Source organism: Haliotis rubra, unplaced genomic scaffold (assembly GCF_003918875.1).
Source record: "Haliotis rubra isolate DU_JTF1 unplaced genomic scaffold, ASM391887v1 Scf1765, whole genome shotgun sequence".
NCBI lineage: Eukaryota > Metazoa > Mollusca > Gastropoda > Lepetellida > Haliotidae > Haliotis > Haliotis rubra.
Genome location: NW_025765742.1, coordinates 66,196 through 90,257, shown reverse-complemented (window position 1 = coordinate 90,257; position 24,062 = coordinate 66,196). Strand labels below are relative to the sequence as shown.

General features: G+C 39.0%; 1 protein-coding gene across 1 annotated transcript; it reads right to left on the bottom strand.

Annotated features, from left to right (window-relative positions):
• On the bottom strand, positions 1 to 19,849 carry LOC124273111 (WD repeat-containing protein 86-like). Its single transcript, XM_046708333.1, has 5 exons — positions 19,667 to 19,849; positions 10,189 to 11,288; positions 7,040 to 7,190; positions 2,337 to 2,437; positions 1 to 451 (listed from the first exon to the last, which is right to left on the bottom strand). The coding sequence occupies exons 2-5, from the start codon at positions 10,948 to 10,950 to the stop codon at positions 368 to 370; spliced, it is 1,098 nt and encodes a 365-aa protein (XP_046564289.1). The 5' UTR covers positions 10,951 to 11,288; positions 19,667 to 19,849; the 3' UTR covers positions 1 to 367.
• Between the last annotated feature and the right edge of the window lie 4,213 nt (positions 19,850 to 24,062).

Sequence of the window (24,062 nt, the reverse complement as noted above, 5' to 3'; positions counted from 1 at the left end):
ATCAGCAAGACGAATCTGGTATTAGAACAATCTCAAGCCAACGTGCCAAAGACGACCATTCTACGCAGAACATAAACAGAGGCTCAGCTGGTCTTCAGTCTGTGGAACTATCATACTGATACCACTCAAAACACCATGAACACAAGGCACCAAATAGTTAAAAGAATAAGGCACTGGAGACGGGATTTTGTAAGCCAATGTAATGGCTATTTTAGCAGTGTAGAAGTGGTATTTGTCTATTCGGAAAAACGCCCGTAAACATGGATTTCAATCTTGTAAATGACCCAACAGACAAAATATAACTGATATAAATATGATACTGTCACAAACAAGACTTCTTAATGAAAGGGTGTTGTGTTCTTTAGAATCATTCGATACCCAGGAACCGGCTAAGGTGCCAAACCATGATGTTGTTGTCATAGCCCACGCTGTATAAAGCCCCACGGGAAACCTGCAACACAAAGTTTAGTGATGTGATACAGTCAGATAACAGTAAATATATTTACGTTAATACAGTTTGTTCAAAACCTCATTCTTTTAGTTAGTATTGTGCATACGCAGACGACATATGGTCGGTCCAGTGATTAGCTATATTTGGCAGCAGAAATAGTTTGTTCGAATCTGAAAATTGCTGTCATTATTATTCTTAGTTTTGTAACGACAATCCCTGTCGTCAATGATTTGTGATAAAACTGAACTATGATCTAATTGGAACACCATCAGAGCAGCACGAAACTCCTACCCCCATTTAACAGTCCTACTCAAAATGTTAAAATACCCATTTATATACATGAAACTAATCATTGCATCCATCTATTTTTATTCATGTGATGTTCCCAATTTACAAAGTGTAACAATTAATACCCTACCTCTCGATTATTCAAGGACCCCCAAAGAGAAATCCGACCGGTGTGCTTGACTTAATTTTGTCAGTGTTATATTGATAAGCAATAGGCGTGGCTACCAACACCTGGTTACATGAATGAACGTGCAACATGAATTGTTGGGCTATGCAAACGATGGAGTTTCCGTTGTTTGTCTTCACAATTGTAGAGCAGGTGAAAGTGAAACATTTAAGTTGGGAGTGAACACTCCTGAGGCCACGCCTCGTAATATGATTGGTTTTATGGGGCGACGGTGTCAGGCAGGTCTGTTTTACAAGCACATACAACAAGGTGTGATGTTTTCGTACTTATAAAAAAGTGGGTGTGGCTTGCTTAATAATCATGTGCATATCATTAGCACAAACAATGGCAACATGTGAATGCATGCATGCAGGCATGCTGAATTTAAATGTGCTTTTATGGCTTGAAAAATAAAACATGATAATGGTGCCTAATAAGGAAACGGAATTCTATAGCTATCTGGAAAATACTATTATTTACTGTACTGAAAATCCGGATATTTAGCTATAACAGGATAGTTCACTGCGTGCAAGAAAGATAACCTGTAAACGGGAAATGGTTGATGGAAATGGTGATGTAAAATTAATATTTAAAGGCCGTTGGTTTCTGCATTATATATTCTTTTTCACTTCTGAGTAAAAGCATAACTGTGAAATAATGACAGATCGATGATTAATTCCCGCCAAAGGATGCCCATGCAGTTATGCTCCTGTGGTCGATTTTATTTCATTTACGTAAATGAGACTTCGCGTTATATGAATGGTGTAGAAGTTAAGGGCTTGTGACAGGAAATACCAGGAAAAAAAAGATAATTGAAGTTATTGTAAATATTTCATTGATACGATGTTACCCTAGGGTCAATGGATCGTTGTCTTGGAGTGGGATATGCCGTGAAAATGTATATTTTTCATGGTATTTTCGACGTTATCTTTCATCGTTGCAATTCGAGTGAACAATTGTGCCGGCTGTATACTAACAGTCACCACAGCACATGTGCTAGTTATATATCCAGTGATAGACCATCGTATTTCAATGAAGTTGTAACAGGGTCACGCTTCTCCACAAGTTCTCATCTCAGCGCACACTGAGCCAGGAACCAGACTACAACCCATACGTTAGACTTTCATTTCAAAAGCAGAGTTGTCGCCCTTTGGAACAATCAGCGTTTCTGAATTCAAAGACGAGCCCAAAGCATTAGACACCCAATTATGCATCAGTCTATATCTTTGCTAACACCGCTACTTCGGTACAATTGAATCACGGTACAAGAGACCGACACAAGACTTGGTTGTGCTACATTTATCACATGACACTTCAGCATTTGCGCTGAAGCATGTGAACATTTGGCTCCAAATATATTTTTACACGTTTGAACATGTATCCTCCCTCTAAAATGTAAATATCCTGAGTAAACGAATGCAGTCTCCATACCTGGAATGCTGTCACCGGTCCATCATGTGCCACTTCTTTTATAAGTTTACATCCCTCGTCCTCAAAACACCGGATTGAGTCATCTCCACTGGCTGTGATTACTGCAACAATATGTATTCACATGTTACCAATACTGACAATAAGGTATGCTCTCTTCGATGCATTCTCACATTGACAAACTGGACAGGTGTTGCGTTGCCTCACGAACCATTAGAACTTTACCACGACAGTAAATGCCACCCATGCCTATCTCACGAAACAGATAAAGGGATGCCTCCAGGTACCGTAAAATACAAGTCGTAAGTCCAGAAACGGAACGGAAATAAAGCCATCTTCTCGCAGTGACCTTTATCACAAGTTTACAACCCTTGACCTTCAATCTCAGCCATTACGAAGTCCGGTAGTAAGGGATACTAGGGCCAGGTGTTTCACTTGCCCCTCTTCACCTACACGGTAGGTATAGCAATGGTCATGGTCATATCAATCTCAGCCATTACGAAGTCCGGTAGTAAGTTGTACTAGGGCCAGGTGTTTCACTTGCCCCTCTTCACCTACACGGTAGGTATAGCAATGGTCATGGTCATATCAATCTCAGCCATTACAAAGTCCGGTAGTAAGGGTGACTGAGGCCAGGTGTTTCGCTTACCCCTCTTCACCTACACCGTAGGTATAGCAATGGTCATGGTCATATCAATCTCAGCCATTACAAAGTCCGGTAGTAAGTTGTACTAGGGCCAGGTGTTTCACTTGCCCCTCTTCACCTACACGGTAGGTATAGCAATGGTCATGGTCATATCAATCTGCTGGCTATGCTTCGCCCTGTGTATGGCCATTATGTTTTGCTCATATTTGACCTTTCAAGAATATATACTAGGCGTCATTAGTAAAGGGTCAAATGCTATAAGGCTAATGTAAAGAAACGTGTATCAGAAATAATAGAACTAATAGGGTCATCATAATGTTTTATGTGTTGACAAACGTGACACATTGTGACATACAGACAGAAAATTCAAACAGCACCAGCAAACATCAGTTGTATAGACCAATCGCCCAAAATGAAAATGACAAACATGAATACTCGGTCATTCAATATCTTCTGTACCCTCCTCGCGCTTCCAAGACACAGGTGCACCTTGTTCTCATGCTCCGTATCAAGTTCCTAAAGAAAGCTTGCGGAATCGCATTCAATTCCTCTACTACAGCTCTGAATAACTGAAAACGGCTTTCATCAGTAAAAAGAATTCGTTGCCAATGTCGATTCTGTCAGTGGTGCCCACAGTTCGGGCTCACCGGAGTCGGCCACGTCGATGACGAGGGGTCAAGTTCATCCCACGGAACGGCCGATAAACACGAATACCTTAATGTCGTAGTCGTCTGGTAACTGTTCTTCGACTGACCACATGAACCAAGGATGTTGCTGCTGTTGACGTCACAGTGACGAAGGGATCACTAAATCCGAAACATCGGAATCAACATGTTGGTATAGTTTCTTTTGCCCGTCAATACTCATGGCCGAGATGCATTGTGATCTCATCTGTTGATGAAAACCTTTGAAACTAATCCTATTTGCATTCTTCAAGGTGTCTCTGCAGAAGTAAAGGCCTAGTAGAAGTAAACGTCTCTGAAACGGTTAACTGACAGTGACATGTGCACGGAGACCATGATATGAAATTAAAGTTGATTGTGAATACACCAGTTTGTTGTCAAAGAACGATGAAATTCTGCAGGTTCATAGTCAGTGACATAGAAGAAATTGTCGCTGAGCTATAACAACAAGCAGTAATCACTGTAAAGCGATTTAAACAAAAAGAAAACTAATGGCTGTTTTATCAAACTAAACACTTACTTAATTTCGATTTCACGTTCGGCTATTCCAGAGTGTATAAATACTGGATAAGCTACTCTAATGATATTAAACATATAATCATCCTGGCGTGGCACATGTTCTTCTCTAGATTTATTTCTCACTCAGTTAGATCTGCGAAATGAATTCGAATGGTCATGACGACCTGTGTAGCAGTGACCATTTGTGACCATCTTCAAATAATATGCCCATCTCATGTTCCTCCATAATTAAGGCGGAACTTCACTGAAGCTAACCATGGTTTGCCAGTAATTGAAATCAAGACAGTAAGGCACGGGCAAAAGGCTGAACAGTATTTCAGTCGCCTTGCTATTATACACAATTTGAAAGGTAAAAGACCAAAACCATACTTACATTTCTACAAATAGAAACACCAGTCTTGGCCTATGTATGAAATTACATTCACGAACGCTCATGTCCAATTTATGGAAAATTAAAGTCTGAAGTAAATGATATCATTTTTTCCTTTCATGTTACCTGTTTCTATGTTGAATTAAATTGTTTAAGGTTTATGTCCAGCCCGTTACCATTCCTGTCCAAACCGTTACCTATTGTCCTAACCGTTACTGGTGTTAATTGACTGCTCTAATTAATTCATGATAATACATGAAACACTCCTCTTTATGCTGGTGTCATCAAAAGATGTTCTGGGCTTAGTAGCTGATGTTTATTTTAGCCAAGTTTACCTGTTGAAAACTATATACATAATAATGTTTTATAAAATTGCTAATATTTTGTGGTAAATAAATGAAAGATACAAAATAACACTTTGAAGATTCATGATAATAGTTTTTACCTTCAAGTTTGATTAAGTCGGTGTAAAAGCTGTGTCTGCCATCTTTAAAAGATTTTTATGAATTATATTTCAAAAACCTTATTCTGATTAAGAAATGGTAACGGTCAGGACTTTCCCTCACCCTATTAATTACTTATGTATCAATTAAAAGGCCAGTTAGTAAATTTGAGCCTGTATGTTTGTAGTTTTGAATAATTAAGTGTTTAAGATTTTATTTGAATAAAAATTAAATCAACTTTCAGGAGTTTGATTTTACTGTAATAATGAATTGAAAATCCTACCAATTTTGAAAATGACCCAGTTAATGCTACTATTGATGTAGTATTATATAGTATTATTGATACTATGAGAAATATGGAACGCTGAAATACCAGGTGGTCCAGGCAATGTATCTAGAACCTTGATCAAAGCTGCATGTAATTCGGTCAATCAAACTGGTTTGTAGTCTTCAGAATTTTCAAAAGCTTTCTTTTCCCGGCAATTTTGAAATTTGGGAAATTTAAAATCACTGTTAGCGTATGATAAATTTTTGCCAGTCATTTCTGCTAACTTATTCGCCATGTCTTTTCGAGACATTACGGTACCATTGTTGTGTTTCTATTCTTCAAATAATATTCCATGCATTATTTAGTGTATAGCTGCAATATTGGCGAGTGCGGCGTTAAACAACAAACGAACAAACAAATAAATTTTACCTAGGGGAGTCCGTGGATTTGTTAAATGTTTCGTTTCTTATAGCTTCAGTTCTTAGTGTTCGTAACCTTTGTAGATTGTTCTGACTTGGATGTTTATTGAACATCCCTTCCGACCTTTCATTAGCATTTCTTGCCTTTCAACAATCCTAGGTATGCCAAGGCGTGTGTACGCATGGAATTGTTAAGGTTTGGGGTTTAGATGTCACAGCAATATCAGTTAATCCCTCTGAAAATGATTACATTGGGTTAGTGTACTATATAATAATAAGAATTTGTTATCCTCACACAAAGCACTAATTGTATAACAATCAGCTCTGTCCACTTGGAAGAAGGCGCATCTGCTGGGGTTGTGACAGTTTTGAGAATTGTTGGAAAATGATCGGCAACAGCTTTAGCATAGAAATTATACATATTGTTTTTCATTTTCTTTATAAGTTATGTTTCTTGTAAGGTGAAGGTCACAGGGTGATATGTACGTTCTAGGAGTTTAGCGTCATTGAAGTTTGCTCGTAAACGTAGACAATTCCTTTGAGTTAATGAGTGTTGTTCATTTAAGGAGGAGTAATCCGTGATAGCGTAGTGTCCTTCTTTCTGGGGCTGTTTCTGTGGAAGTTTATGCTGAGGTTATCGCAATGTCCATTGTCCAGGACAGATCTGTCTGACAGTGTACTGATGCTAACTTAACAGTTTGTACGGTTTTAGCCATGTGAGCATACATACATACTAACATAGGAATGCCCTGTTGTGTTGGTAAAATGTTGTTTGTTTACAAGCATCAGAGTAGCTGATCGTTTGCTCACATTTGAGTTTTTGTCGAAGTGAATGACACTTATGATCACTACAACCAGTCTAAAATAACATATGGTCACTTGACAGTTGGAACATTGCTTAATGGCTGAGTGCAGATGCTACCACCAAGGTCACATTCAGCACATCTGAAACCTGTCGCCATACCTTTGCATGAATTTCTCACTGAATTTCCATGTCTGAATTTGTGATATTTGAAACAGCGAGTAGGTCGTAGGATGTAGAGCTCCACGGGTATGCAGTGGCAACCAATCTTGATAAAACTTAGTTGTGCTGTTGTGTCGAAAGTTAAAAGTTAAATATATACGGCCTTCTTTGTGATGTGTGAACCGTTTCGCTTCAAGTACATTGACCGCGAAGTGCTGATACAATAATACATCACTTGCTTATTCAACTAGACTGAGATCTCGGTCTGCGATCACAGTCTCCTATCACGGTCTCCGATCACGGTCTCCGATAACAGGCAATCATTCAAAAAGCTCATTTAGGATTATGTTCCAGGAGGAAATAGTCATGAAAGCCGATATTTTGCAGTACTCACCGAACTTTTCGTCACCGTACCGGATGACCTTGAGGGAACTTAACGATCTCGTTGTTTCACCATCGTATCTGCCCATTTCACGACCTTTGTGGACGTTCCATTTTCGTGTGGTACAGTCAGCACTTCCTGTGTATAACGTTGAACCAACGACCTGCAGTTGATTGACCGCAGAATTAGTAACATTTCGTGGTAGGTGTATTTTATATGTTTCTGTCACCGGTAATACAAAGAACAAAGTTTGTGGCTGAAATAATAGTTATAGGCACATCGGCAGTATAAGAAACGTTACAGATTATTAATACTTAAGATATTTATACTATCAACGATCAACAGCATTACACACGAAATACAATTTACTTTTATAGTTAAAAATAGTTAGGTAGTATTAAAAGTGTAACATATGTATACTTAGGATTATCATTTCTCAGTACAGAGTACATATTCTAGTAGTAGTGGGAAGTACGATTCCACACTGTCAGAGTAAGGCAGCTAATCGCCAGCACACAGAGTCAGCAGTCTTACCACGGCGGCTGAGTGGGTATAAGGCTGACTGTATGTGCTGGTGTCTCACTCCAATAGGTGCCTCACACTGAGAGTGTGGGTTCAAACCACGGACAGTACTCTTTGGTACTTAGAAAGGTCTTGTAGTGTACTTGTGCCTTTGGATTGTATTTTTACAAAATATAGCGTTCGAGTTTCCATGGCAACGTCTTTGGCTAAGGTTAGAAACTGCAGTTGTGCTCATTTCCGAGGCGGATCTTAAAAAAAATACAACCTTTCTTCACCAAAGTTGGTGGGCCTAGTTGACGGGACTGATGCGTTTAAATAGTTTAGAGGTTTTCGAAACCTTTTTGAGTTTTCATGACAACAACCTCGACTTATGCTGGCTCCTGATGTACTCAGTTGCTCCATATGTACTCTATGTGTAGCCTAATGCTGCATAACTGACTCTTTGCTAAAGTGATCAAATGTAACTGTTTTTAGGGTAAATATATTCATGTATATTATGGTGGGATTGGGCTACACTGCACTGAGATTGTTGACATGAGCTGGAGTTAAATGTCGCAACCAGAAATACCAACAAATTTTAACCCAAATAGGCCATACTGGGCCAGGTCAGCCAGAGTTCATTACCAGTGGCCGATAATCTGATAATGGCCGAGTTTTGTGTAACTTCCTGGCCATGTTGGTATAAAAGGTCAGAGGAAAGTACCCAATGAGAAATCAATATCAAATAATAAACTGATACTGATTGTAAGCCTGCTGGTAAGCCTCTCATCATAGTATGTTAAAAACTGTTGACGACAAACTTCGGATGAACAAGCAGCCAAAAAAGGAACATTGCATGCAGCCAGTTTTAGATCGCACCTAAATGAGTGCTACCTATCGACGAGATGACGTTGTTTGACGTCGGTGCCTAAAAGGGCATTCACATTTCATCCGTGTTTTCTTGATAAGGGGATAGTCCTTGGGGCAGGTAGGTGGTCGCTACCAATTCAGGGGACTAACGGTCATTATCTTTTTTATGTAGCCTTCTTTATAGAAACAGATTCTGATATGATAGACTTTTGAAAACTTCAGCGTTTCATGTAGGTCACCATAGTACACATGCACCCAAACACGAATTCAAAAGCATGGAATTGACTATATTCCTTGCTGAAGAGTGACAAATACATATAACAAAATATAGAATGGTCGAGGACCATTCATTTTCATGTTTTTCCTTATTTTGTAGGCTAAATTGTCGAAAGAAATATTCTAACAAAATTTATTATTTTTATGATGAACTTACATAGCGGCTATTATTTTACCCTCGATCACAGTGTGTCAATAATCATGACAGACTGTTCACCAACTACCCGTTGAAAATACCCGTGGCGAGTACATGCTGCTTGCTTATCCATACCCTGTACCCATTCATAGCTGGGTGGACTTGGACTCATAGAGTACATTCTCCTTGTAATGCAGGTTACAAATGTTGTATCCATGTGTTGTTGAGTCCAGTATGTGGCACTGTACTTCAATGTGAATTCCTTGTTAATCCCAGTTTACCATGAAAAACATTTTTGTGACATTAGTATATAGATTTAATTCGTCATAACCATTCTGAGGATTGTACTACGAAAGAGCTTTTACTTTAGTTCATATAACCTTTGAATATAGCTTTTTGGAAATAAATACTGTTAGTTACACCGTCATAAAGGGAAATAACTCGGGATGGCTAGAGTTTATGACTGACTGACTGAGTTTGGTTTTACGCCGCTTTTCGCAATATTCCAGCAACATCATGGCGGGGAACACCAGAAATGGGCTTCACACATTGTACCCGTGTTGGGATTCGATCCCAGGTCTTCGGCGTGACGAGCCAACGCTTTAACCACTAGGCTACCCCACCGCCCCTAGAGTTTATGATACAAATGATCGAATTTGAGGTCTTGTTAAACGAGAAGTGAAATACAGAAACATTTCGGGATACATTTATTGTCACAAACAAATAAGAAATTATGGCAATAATTTTATTACTCTGTTTATGCTCAGAATTGAATACGCCAACTCTAAAAGTTAGAAGCGATCAGCTGTTTGGCAGCCACATCCCATCTAAGGTCAAGATCATTCATACAACCCGTGTAGTGTGTCACGTGACAGATTTGACGGGGTGTACGGTTTTTACACCCTGGCAAATCCGCCTACATGGTTTGGTATGCTTTGGCTATTGACCAATCAGAATTCGACAAATTTATCTGAAGGGTAATAAATGTTTGTGCCAACATTTAGATTTTAGGCAACATAGTTATTTTTTCTGTGATTCAATACCCCTGTTCCAAAATTAATTTCTATATTATTTCCATATCAAAATATAGGGCCTACACATTGTGATCAGGACCCACAGCTTTTTATGGTTCATGGCCCTTACAGCCTGCAGCTTTTCAGGGTAAAAGGCAAACACTGCATGACTGATAATTGTTATCGTCCTTACGATATGTAATGGATGTTTTATCAACACGTAGTTGTGCTAAGTATTTATTTATACATTCATGCATTTACCAAGTAGATGAGTGAGAATAAAATTAATTAATCAAAACTGTTTCTATCGAATGTAATCCTGAGGTACAGTAAATATGGAAAACGGAAAACCCTCACTTACTCACCTGAATACAGGTTATGACGCCCTCGTGACCCTTAAAGACTCTATGCTGGCCACCATCGTGTAGGTACCAGGTTCTCACTGTGTAGTCAATGCTCCCAGTGAAAAGGATGTCGCCAGGACCATCCAATGCCAGACATGTGATCTGTTCTGTGTGACCATACTTGCCACCGAAAACATTTAGAGGCTTGCCAGTACTTATATCCCAGGAAATAGCAGTATTGTCGGCAGACCCGGTAACAAGTATGTCAGGATCTTCATCATATTCTTGCTGGAACTTTTCATCTCCCGGTCGAAACAACAATGGATAGACGCCCCTGGTATGTCCTCGAAATACGCGGAGAGGTTCCCCACTGTCAAAATCCCAACAGCGTGCTGTATGGTCGTAAGAGCTTGAGAAGATGAAATCTCCAGCACAGATAATGCGTTGGATGATCGAAGTGTGACCTTGAATGACCAACAGGCAGTCTAAACTCTCACAGTGCCATTTCCGTATGGTTGTGTCAGCACTGCCGCTGAAAACATATTTGTCTTCGAAGGCAACACAGTTTATTCTTTCCGTATGACCAACCAGTTCTCCATAACATCCGGGGTCGTCAAGACTTGTACTCCAGAGGATTGCTGTTGTGTCTTCACTGCCGGTCACTAGGATGGTTCCTTCGTCGTTAATTGCCATACAGTTAATACCTGCACGGTGACCTTTAAGTACATGGAGCAGACATTCGTCGCCGTGTTGGTTTTTGGGCGCACTGAAGACAAAGCCCATTGTTGAAGTAACAGGTAAACTCAATGTTCCACTTCAGTGTCAAACTATTTACTATAACAATAATATACTATAGGGCGAGTATACAAGAATAATAACCACAATCTCGTAGCAGTCGAGAGTGAAAGAATAGCGATCGAAATACAAAAATCGATATGCCAATTCTTCTGTCTCTGCAGTCTTTTGTTTACACCTCAACCAGTTTATTGATTATCCTCGTGCAAACAACTTCAAGGGATCTCTACAAATCAATAGACAGCAATGGCCGCACTTGCATTTCAGGAAAGTGACGATTTTCGGCTGATGAAATGGTCTCGTCACTTTCAATTTCTTCAAGTTGTCTGAAATACAATGCATTCAGTGAATTTAAATACTTTGGTCATGTTAACATTTGCTAAAATTATTTGTTTTGTTCTAGCAAAGGGTGTAGTTATGTTTTATGGGCCACAGGGGTGATTGTTCACCAGGTTCAATGAGCTGCGGCCAGAAATGGTGCCAGAAATCATAATGGTGCCAGTGTGGTAGCATAATGTTTTAAAACCGAAACTTCTCACTATTTCAGTTATTTTCTATATTGTTTATCGATTATGATTCTATTTTGTTTGTGTCGTAACTTCAAATATGTTTTCGTAATTTCATTTTTTTTCTTTGATTCCAGTTTTTAAAATAACGAATTATGATTTTTTTTCACGTAGCTCAGATTATTTTCTCGTTATTTCAAGTCCCAAGAAATTTGTTAAAACACAAACAAATTGAAATAACGAGAAATTTCGACATGACGAAATATAACTTTGTATAACCAATGTTGCGTCATTAGTCTTTCGTAAAAGCAGGAGTAGGGAAACTCAGTGTTACACCGTGTGGCAACTGTGACACAGTTTCATACTTTGATTAAATAGCAAATATAGGTTCCCATGAATGAATGAGTTAAAACTGAATGTCTCATTGGCAGTATTTGAGCCACATGAGTATGTAAACATATAATATGATACAACAATCAAATGGCAATACAATGCAAAACAATGTAGAGATACCTTAGCCGTAACGTTCTCAAGTTATCCACACACAGGCGACGATACACATGGGAATCACTGATCAGACTGACCTGGCTAATTGTTTGCCGTGAGCCATGGTATTGGTGACTGTTGCACAGCTGTTCACATACAGTTCTTAAAAACTTCATTTATTCTGTGTGGGTTTTTGTTGCACAATATGTTCTAAATGTACTCGGGTGTTTTTTCTTCTTTGTCTTTCTAATGAATTCAGCAAATAGTTATTCATATAACCCTTCTATTATACACTCTCTCGTATAGGACTATAAGTCTTCATCAAATAGTTATTCATATAACCCTTCTATTATACTCTCTCATATAGGACTATAAGTCTTCAGCAAATAGTCATTCATATAACCCTTCTATTCTACACTCTCTCGTATAGGACTATAAGTCTTCATCAAATAGTCATTCATATAACCCTTCTATTATACACTCTCTCGTATAGGACTATAAGTCTTCATCAAATAGTCATTCATATAACCCTTCTATTATACACTCTCTCGTATAGGACTATAAGTCTTCATCAAATAGTCATTCATATAACCCTTCTATTATACACTCTCTCGTAGAGGACTATAAGTCTTCATGAAATAGTCATTCATATAACCCTTCTATTATACACTCTCTCGTATAGGACTATAAGTCTTCAGCAAATAGTCATTCATATAACCCTTCTATTATACACTCTCTCGTATAGGACTATAAGTCTTCATCAAATAGTCATTCATATAACCCTTCTATTATACACTCTCTCGTATAGGACTATAAGTCTTCAGCAAATAGTCATTCATATAACCCTTCTATTATACACTCTCTCGTATAGGACTATAAGTCTTCAGCAAATAGTCATTCATATAACCCTTCTATTATACACTCTCTCGTATAGGACTATAAGTCTTCAGCAAATAGTCATTCATATAACCCTTCTATTATACACTCTCTCGTATAGGACTATAAGTCTTCAGCAAATAGTCATTCATATAACCCTTCTATTATACACTCTCTCGTATAGGACTATAAGTCTTCAGCAAATAGTCATTCATATAACCTTTCTATTATACACTCTCTCGTAGAGGACTATAAGTCTTCAGCAAATAGTCATTCATATAACCCTTCTATTATACACTCTCTCGTATAGGACTATAAGTCTTCATCAAATAGTCATTCATATATCCCTTCTATTATACACTCTCTCGTATAGGACTATAAGTCTTCATCAAATAGTCATTCATATAACCCTTCTATTATACACTCTCTCGTAGAGGACTATAAGTCTTCATCAAATAGTCATTCATATAACCCTTCTATTATACACTCTCTCGTATAGGACTATAAGTCTTCATCAAATAGTCATTCATATAACCCTTCTATTATACACTCTCTCGTATAGGACTATAAGTCTTCATCAAATAGTCATTCATATAACCCTTCTTTTATACACTCTCTCGTATAGGACTATAAGTCTTCAGCAAATAGTCATTCATATAACCCTTCTATTATACACTCTCTCGTATAGGACTATAAGTCTTCAGCAAATAGTCATTCATATATCCCTTCTATTATACATTCTCTCGTATAGGACTATAAGTCTTCAGCAAATAGTCATTCATATAACCCTTCTATTATACACTCCCACGTATAGGACTATAAGTCTTCAGCAAATAGTCATTCATATAACCCTTCTATTATACACTCTCTCGTATAGGACTATAAGTCTTCAGCAAATAGTCATTCATATAACCCTTCTATTATACACTCTCTCGTATAGGACTATAAGTCTTCATCGCCGTTTACAAATGTCAATTAAAACCTCCTTACGTCACCGGATCTTACCTTTGTACATGTAAGTGGGTCAATTTTAACTGTTTGTTATTTAACACCGTACTAGGTAATATTCCAGCTATATGGCATTGGTCTGTAAATAATCGAGTCTGGACCAGACAATTAAGTGATCAACAGTATGAGCATCGCGATATCTACAAAGTGGGTCACTGACCATAAACCACACCCTGCTTACTAAATGTGATTGATATTGTCAATCAAGGAATGGAGCCCAGGATCAGCGACAGGAGCGTGCGGTTCTATGGGACGTAGTGGCGATGGCCTTGGAGAAACACCATCCGAATATCAGGTGACGGAGCAAGTCTGCACTCTGAGAACATTGACCGCTCTCGCCCTGTATGCTCTCTGTCTGAGTACTATTAGCTTGTAACATTGTGGCCGTTACTCCCCATCAACAATAAACACGGCTGCTGTCTTCTTAAACTTCACAACTGACGTTTATCTTTTCTCGTCCCTCTGAGCAGCCAGCCGAGTGCAGCATGTACGCACTTGGACATATGGTTGAATAATATGCGAATATCACTGACTCAAAGCAAGTCAAGTATTTTTTATTCCGTATGTAGGCCACAGGCCCATATACAACATACATACATTTGTTTACAAATATAGATACACTTTAAAGGGCATACATATCAATAATACACGTGTTATTTGTTCAAATAGATTTCTTGTCAGTATAAATATAATATTTAATATAAACATATATACACACCTTTATAAACATTTAAAATGGACAAATCTGTGGTTTAAAGAAAATGTATTGGAGTTTGATTGCTCTGATTTTATAAGCATGAAAGATATATTTACATAAATTTCTTAAAAGTGTTTCATTATTTGTTGATAACAGGGACTTAAATTTATAGTAGTTTGGTTGTTTCTGATATAAATGATATTCATCTTCTACACCCAGCTTACACAATGGACAATTACGTTCTGCAACCTCAACATTTAACCATCTTCCCTCATTATACTTTAACCTTAATAACCCACATCTAAATTTGATCAAAATATTTCGAAACATTTTGTCCAAGATACATGATAAATATTTTTCTGGAGTTAACAGACTTTTAAACTCTCGGTAAATACGGTATCGTGAACTGTTATTCAATGTACAATTCCATGATTGAAAAAAACATATTGATTGCAACAGTCTTGAATCTATTTACAAATGAAGCTGCATCACCAACTGTCTGAGACATCCAGACGTAACCAAATCCATGTGAGAAAAGTATTTCTTTAATATATGAAGCATATGTCTTATATCCACAGTTATCGTAATACATTTGCATTTTGTACACTTTCAAAGGAGTTCTATCTTCATGCATATGACTAACTTTTAACCAATATTTTAAAGGATATCTTCCACACTCGCCATATACAATGGCAGTAGGTGTTTGAGGGCTGACATTCAAGAAACGTTTGCAAGCTGTTAGATGAACCTTTTCTATTTCATAAAATTTATATATTCCCCAGATTTCTGCCCCATATAGTAATATCGGCTGTATCTGCGAATCAAATATCTTAAAATACACACTGGGGTCTACTATTCCAATTCCATTTAAATTACTTATTACTTCCATTAAAGCCCGCTTACCCCTCAGTGCTAAATCATTGATGCAATTTCTCATCTTAAATGTTGACGAAAATATAACTCCCAAATATTTATAAGTATTTAATGTTGTTATTGGTTGGCCATTTAAAAACCACTGTTCATTTCTTGCTAAGCGCCCTCCCCTTCTAAAAACAACAATATTTGTCTTGTCTAAATTTACTTTTAGACCTGAATATTCAGTGTAATTATGTAAAATATTAAGTTGATTCTGTAAGCCTGGAATTGTGTCAGATATAAGAACAACATCATCCGCAAACATAAGTAACATGATTTCTAATAAGTCTGGAAATAACTGCCATCCATATTTACCATATCTAGATATGTCGTCTGATAATTCACTAATGAAAAAGGAAAACAATAAAGGACTAAGAACACATCCTTTCTCTAAACCAACTGGACAGCCAAAATACTCGGTATATCCGTTATCACTTCTAACACAAGCTGTCACCGAGCTGTAAATACTAATTATAGCAGTTAGCATTTTCCCATGTAAACCGGATTTGAATAAGCACTTATATAACTTAGAATGGTCAACTGAATCAAAGGCTTTTCTAAAAACAAATAAAAGCAGCATAAAACTTTTCCTTTTCTTAATTAGACATTTTTCTATAACACCATGCAAAGTAAACATATGATCAATCGTAGAGTACCCTTTTCTAAAACCTGCTTGTGTTTCGGGAACTTTACTCCATATTTTTGCCCAGTTCGTGATAAGGACATTTAAAATAGATGTATATAATTTACTTAATATACACAATAAAGAAATCCCCCTGTAATTATCTGGGTTTTTGCGATCACCCTTTTTATGTAAAGGAATAACTATTGCTTTCGACCAAGCCATGGGAAAAACACCTGTGTTTAAAATACTATTAAACAATATCTTTAAAAAAGGCATAATAATACGTATAGATGATTTCAACAGTTCAACAATTACAACATCACTACCAGCTGACTTGCCATTTTTCAGATGAAAAAGACATGAACCTATTTCTTCATCAGTGATAGCAGACTCAAGAATACAGCGATCAATGTCACTTAAAGGAATATTTACATCAGGACTGAAAACATCATTCTCAATGGTATCATCAGCTTGATTTTGGGGTGTGAACAACCTTTTAAAATGATTATACAATAAAGATTTATCTAATGGACAACGAGAGCTCTTTGTATTATTCAGACTTCTCAACTTTTTCCAAAAAGCAGAAGTGTTAAGATTTTAACTTAGAACTTTTCTTTTGCTGAAATGTGAACTTAGCTTTTCTACATATTTGTATTTATTCCTTAGTTCACAATATCTGCGTCTACTGACGGCTGATTTAGTGTTTCTGTAACGTCTCAATTCTCTTCTAGCCTCTCGCTTAGCATACTGACATCTACTAGTATAAAATCCACGATTAGCTGCTTTATAAGGTATCGTTTTAAACACATCTGCTGATTTCAAAATATGTTTGACAAATATATCAAGTGCTTTGTTGACATCAACATTAACTAAATCTACTAGATCATCAAGAACCGGTAGGTGTTCACACAATTAATCTAGAAAGGTTTGTACATTATCTCCATTCCACATATATCGAGCTGAACCTTCATGATCATTATCACCACTATTATCTACAGGTGCAGTCTCAACTGCATCAAAGCTTAACATCAAACTAACAGGCATGTGCTTCGATTCAACCCTTGAGTGCACCGTTAAGTATTTACAATGTGAATAAATATTTACAGATGCAATAAAAAAGTCAATAACGCTCGAGCCAGCTTCTGATATGGATGTAAAGTTCCCCTCTCTATCTCCCACACATCTACCATTACATATGTACAAATGATGAGTAAAACAAAGATCAAGTAATTTTCTTCCCAATGTATTTACAATTAGATCACACGAGCTTCTCGTGTCGAGAGGTACACTCTCCTCCTCGGGAAACGCTGCTCTGTCGACCCCTGGCCGGTCAACTGTCTCTGGGGGGTTGTTGCCACTCCCGACCCGTGCGTTAAGGTCCCCGCACATTACTGTCTCGAAGCTGCCGTCTGTGGTGTGGGTGAGTCACTGCTCTACATCGTCTATGGCTGTCACATGATCTGTAGTGTGGTAGACTGACTGACTGAGTTTGGTTTTACGCCGCTTTTAGCAATATTCCAGCAACATCACGGCGGGGGACACAAGAAATGGGCTTCACATATTGTACCCATGTGGGGATTCGAACCCGGGTCTTCAGCGTGACGAGCCAACGCTTTAACCATTAGGCTACCCCACCGCCCCTGTAGTGTGGTAGAAGGGAGAGCCAGTGGGGGTACATACATTCCCATCAGTAGACTCACACACTGTATGTCCACCGATAGGTTGATGCATGTTATATAACTCGTGGACAAGTCGTACTCACTTGTTGTACATAAAACATGTACATGATCTCACTATCGGGGTGAATAGACGGGTTTTAGCTGAAAGAGGATCGCTCACTCGTTCAACTTTGACACGCTCAACATGTACATTTTACACACGAATGCCTGGTGTGTAGTTGGAGCTCAGTCGCATTCCTTGTGAGGCCCAGCAATTTTTAAGTGTATCAGAAGCCTTGAGTCGTCGAGTCGCAAATGTACCGTGAGACGGAACGTCCTCATACTCTTCAGTAAGAGTCTTGCCGAACCTTGTGGTGCTGCTGGAAGGTCAGGTGGTCATGTGAGAGCAGTCTGCAGCTCGTTACATATGATGCTGACAGGATTAAGATCTGGGGACAGGATTGAGATGTGGGGACCGGGCTGGTCACTTCATTCGGACAATGGTCTCCCACTTTAAATAGGCATCAACGACCCCCAGTACTACGAGGCCATTTACTATCGTCCATGAGTTCCAGTGCGTTTGCAACAATAATCCATCGGTCTCACGTACTCTTCCAGAATGTTTCCCCAGAAGCGCACACTTGGCATCTTGCGCCGCTGATGGGCGTGCAGATTGGTTCTTCCAGCTCCAGTGATCCCGTCCCAAACCACGATTGAATATCTTCATAGCGGTCATGTTTGACAACATTGTCCGTAAAACCTTTCTCCTTGCTTCCCACCACAATCGGATTCAACTATACAAAGTACTGGAGCCTAGTACCTGACAGTCTAATGGACGTGACCATCTGTCATCAATCCAAACGTGATAAGAACTTTGCAAACTTTGAGCACAAACACATTTACTGACCAGCATACACCTGTCAGTGCTGCAACTCTGACATTCTTAGTTCTACACAAGTCCTCCATCTGTATAACCACTGCACGCATAGACTAAACCTGGCCATAAAGATTCTTCTCTCATTCACTTGTCTGCCCTTAACATGACGTTTCCTGTTTCAATCCTCCTCGATGCCGTATTTGTGTAACTTTGAGGATAAACTCGACATGACAAATATACGTCTGGAATATAACAGTGCTAAGAAGAGACATACTAGTATTTGATATGAAGCAAGCAACCTCCCAACAAAGCGTCGTTTCATCAAAACCTTTCCATTGTAGCATTTCTCTCCTTTAAGAAAAAGAAGATAGTTAAAGAAGTCTGTTCATCTTCATGGAAGATGTTCTTTTAGGTCAGAGTTGTTGATTGAATGTGGTTTCTGTTTATACACCGAGCCGCACATGAATGACCACGTTTTAAGCCCACCTCGGACCTTCCGGTAGTTTTAACCCCAAATTTACTACTATAGGTAATCTGGCACCATCGTATCAAAGCGCTCGTGCTTCACCTGAGTGGTAAATATCTCCAGACGGCGGTATCTTGAGTTTCCTCCATTGTAATAACACCGGGATGTCTTAAATAATGCCCAAACCAAATCATTGTGTTTTGATTGTTTTTGGGACAATTGTGACAAACAGACTCCAAGGGTCTTTGGAAGCATTGCTTTCGTCTCATAAAACGTTGCTTTGACCAAAAGAGACGACCTTTTGGCCCATTTGTTTTAAAGTGACACCTGTTGTTATTATTTGCATCATCTTAGAACATTTATCACATTTATTTGATACTTTTTCATATTCATTAGGGCACACACACAGGCGGACAGACAGAATATCCTACTTCACAGGTTCCCCTGTATATTCTACGATTTCAAAGTAGGGGTATCCATCCATCATCCATTTTTCAGTGTCAGAACTATTACGTAATATATTTCGTTACCTTAAACGGTATTTGCTAGGAAAATATGAACGAAACATAGTATTCACAAGTCAAACTCACAGTCACTTGTTGTCGGCCAAATGGATGTTGAAATACACCAATGGAACAGAATCCTCACTTTTGGATATCTCTCTGACTGATGTTTGTGTCTCTGTGATCTTGGAAACCATCTACGTCAAAGCCCGAATAAGATGGTAACAGTTAGTTGTTTTATGCCGCTTTCACTACATACTGTCCAAAGGGACATAAGCAGAGATAAATCGAATCCTTTATTTACACATCGATCCAGTTCATAAATTAATCATAGACAAACTTACATGTTTTGTTCCAGACAAAGGCGTGCTGGTTTCTTCATCGCCAGCATTGGGACAGGCATACAAGGTGATCCGTGTTGTCATGGCATCGTATATTGATTGGCTTCATTCACAGAGTGACACTGAAAACTGGTTTAAGTCATACACAGTACAATACTGTTTGAGTGCGACCATGTTTAGAACGGTGAAATTGTTCACCAGCTACGTCAGTTGCTGTCGTCAGGGCCTTGAAGCAACAATCACAAAACAAACGATCTCGACAATGAAAATCAATGTTCTATTCGATAGCAGATTACAATAGCAAAACTTAATGCTTGATATCGTGTTTCATACGGTTTGTCGATTTCTAACATGTCAAATCAATATCACCACCCGAGGTAGAATGTTTCCCCAGCCCTATGCACTGTTACTTGTATTCGTCGGTCCAGCACTGTTTGGTTTGGAGCTTTTGACTTGATATATATTTGTTTCTATTGAATATATATGGATACACAGATCAATAGTTCACATGTAAGATTATATATTTGCCTTGACGCTAGTAGTGTCTGAGTGTGGAGAGACTTTCTGCTTCTGTATATCATCTCTATCTTGGATCCACAGCCATTACGTCACAGCCCTTACTGGCACTCATCGGCGGATGATGAAAAGGGATGATGAACAGTACAATAGGAAACATTGATTCTACATTCCAGTCACTTGGACATGTTCCAAATGCCCTATATACGTCTATTTTGTAAATATTGCGCTCCGTTTGCTATCCGAACACTGTGCCAGTAACACTAGAATGTCGGTCAACTTCTCAGAATGCCGTCATCCATCTTTCTTTAAACGTGCACCCGGATGGAAAAATATTCTTTCAGTCTCAGAGAAAGTGCGGTGTGGAGCTCCTAAATGATTCACCTAAGAAGCTAGATTATTTCAATAACATTGTGCACAGGAATTGTTTAGGAATTTATTTTGATGAATTGCAGATATTTCGGGCATTATTTTACATCATCAATATTCAATCTGAGAGAAATTGATCGTTAGCAGATACAGACAGTTATTTAGCATATCATTCTTTTTCTCCACCGGGTGGAGTGAGAGAGTTATAAACTTACAGACGTCTTTCACAGTCAGAGTTCATCACCTTTCACCACCTTTAGCACAAAGAATAAAATCTGTTCTTTCTGCTGCTTAAATCTCTTCCTTCTTTTTACCTTCTCCTTCATGGTATTCAACTGATATTGTAACGGGTTGGGGGTGGGGAACATGGTTGCTGTCCCATCCCAACCGTCAGTTTTGAAGAGATTATATATAAAAAGGATTTATAAGAAAACTCTAGCACATAATAAAAGCGAATGGAAATCTTTACTTGTGAGTGACTGAGTCTAGTTTTACGCCGCACTCAGCAAGATTCCAGCTATATGACGGCGGTCTGTTAATAATCGAGTCTGGACCAGACAATCCAGTGATCAACAGCATGAGCATCGATCTGCGCAATTGGGAACCGATGACATGTGTCAACCAAGTCAGCGAGCCTGACTACCCAAACCCGTTAGTCGCCTCTTACGACAAGCATGGGTTACTGAAGATCAATATTCCAACCCGGACCTTCACGGGTACTCTTTTCTTGTTGTTACAATGACAAACTATGGCTGAGCAAACTGCAAGACGAAAACTTTGCTAATATATCGGCTTTTCAGTTATGACAGTTTAGAAATCTATGTTACTTCTAAAATGGAGGTCTAAATTTTAATCAGTCCAAAAGAATCTTCATTATCTTCATGTGATATTGTTTGTTTGTTTGTTGTTTAAGTCCACACTCAGCACTAGTCCAGCTATATGGCTTCGGTCCATAAATAATATAGTCTGGACCAGACAATCCAGTGATCAACATCATGAGCATCGATCTACGAAATTGGGACACGATGACACGTGTCAAACTAAGTCTGCGAGCCTCACCACCCGATCGATCAAGTCGCATCTCACGACAAGCATGGGTTGCTGAAGATCAAATCTAATCCGGATCTTCACAGGTAATATGTATAATAGGACGGATAAGACAATGCCGTAAATGTAACAATAAAATAAAATATTGTATACACCCTGCCTTTTTTGTATCACTGCCATGATTTGAGGTATCATTACCACGGTTTGATGCCTGGTCATCTGTGTATCTGTATCATTACGACGGTTTGAGGCGTGGTCATCTGTGTATCTGTATCATTACTACGGTTTGAGGAGTGGTCATCTGTGTATATATGTATCATTACTACGGTTTGAGGCGTGGTCATCTGTGTATATCTGTATCATTACTACGGTTTGAGGCGTGGTCATCTGTGTATATCTGTCTCATTACCATGGTTTGAGGCGTGGTCATATGTGTATATCTGTATCATTACGACGGTTTGAGGCGTGGTCATCTGTGTATATCTCTATAATTTCCATGGTTTGAGGCGGGGTCATCTGTGTATATCTGTACCATTACCACGGTTAGAGGCGTAGTCATCTGTGTATCTGTATCATTACCATGGTTTCAGGCGTGGTCATCTGTGTATATCTGTATCATTACTACGGTTTGAGGCGCGGTCATCTCTGTGTATCTGTATCATTACCACGGTTTGAGGCATGGTCATCTGTGTATCTGTATCATTACCACGGCTTGAGGCGTGGCCATCTGTGTATCTGTATCATTACCACGGTTTGAGGCGTAGTCAACTGTGTATATCTGAATCATTACCATGGTTTGAGGCGTGGTCATCACTGTATATCTGTATCATTACCACGGTTTGAGGCGTGGTCATCTGTGTATATCTGTATCATTACCATGGTTTGAGGCGTGGTCATCTCTGTGTATCTGTATCATTACCACGGTTTGAGGCGTGGTCATCTCTGTGTATCTGTATCATTACCACCGTTTGAGGCGTGTCCATCTCTGTGTATCTCTATCAGTACGACGGGTTGAGGCGTGTCCATCTCTGTGTATCTATATCATTACGACGGTTTGAGGCGTGGTCATCTGTGTATCTGTATCATTACCACGGTTTGAGACGTGGTCATCTGTGTATCTGTATCATTACCACGGTTTGAGACGTGGTCATTTGTGTATGTATGTATCATTACGATGGTTTGAGGCGTGGTCATCTGTGTATATCTGTATCATTACGACGGTTTGAGGCGTGGTCATCTGTGTATATCTGTATCATTACCACGGTTAGAGGCGTAGTCATCTGTGTATCTGTATCATTACCATGGTTTCAGGCGTGGTCATCTGTGTATATCTGTATCATTACGATGGTTTGAGGCGTGGCCATCTGTGTATATCTGTATCATTACTACGGTTTGAGGCGCGGTCATCTCTGTGTATCTGTATCATTACCACGAATTGAGGCATGGCCATCTGTGTATCTGTATCATTACCACGCCTTGAGGTGTGGCAATCTGTGTATCTGTATCATTACCACGGTTTGAGGCGTAGTCAACTGTGTATATCTGTATCATTACCATGGATTGAGGCGTGGTCATCACTGTATATCTGTATCATTACCACGGTTTGAGCCGTGGTTAACTGTGTATATCTGTATCATTACGACTGTTTCAGGCGTGGTCATCTGTGTATATCTGTTTCATTACCACTGTTCGAGGCGTGGTCATCTGTGTATATCTGTATCATTACCATGGTTTGAGGCGTGGTCATCTCTGTGTATCTGTATCATTACCACGGTTTGAGGCGTGGTCATCTCTGTGTATCTGTATCATTACCACCGTTTGAGGCGTGTCCATCTCTGTGTATCTCTATCATTACGACGGTTTGAGGCGTGTCCATCTCTTTATATCTGTATCATTACTACGGTTTGAGACGTGGTCATCTGTGTATCTGTATCATTACCACGGTTTGAGACGTGGTCATTTGTGTATGTATGTATCATTACGATGGTTAGAGGCGTGGTCATCTGTGTATATCTGTATCATTACCACGGTTTGAGGCGTTGCTATCTATGTGTATCTGTAACATTACGACGGTTTGAGGCGTGGTCATCTGTGTATATCTGTCTCATTACCACGGTTTGAGGCGTGGCCATCTCTGTGTATCTGTATCATTACCACGGTTTGAGGCGTGGTCATCTCTGTGTTTCTTTATCATTACCACGGTTTGAGGC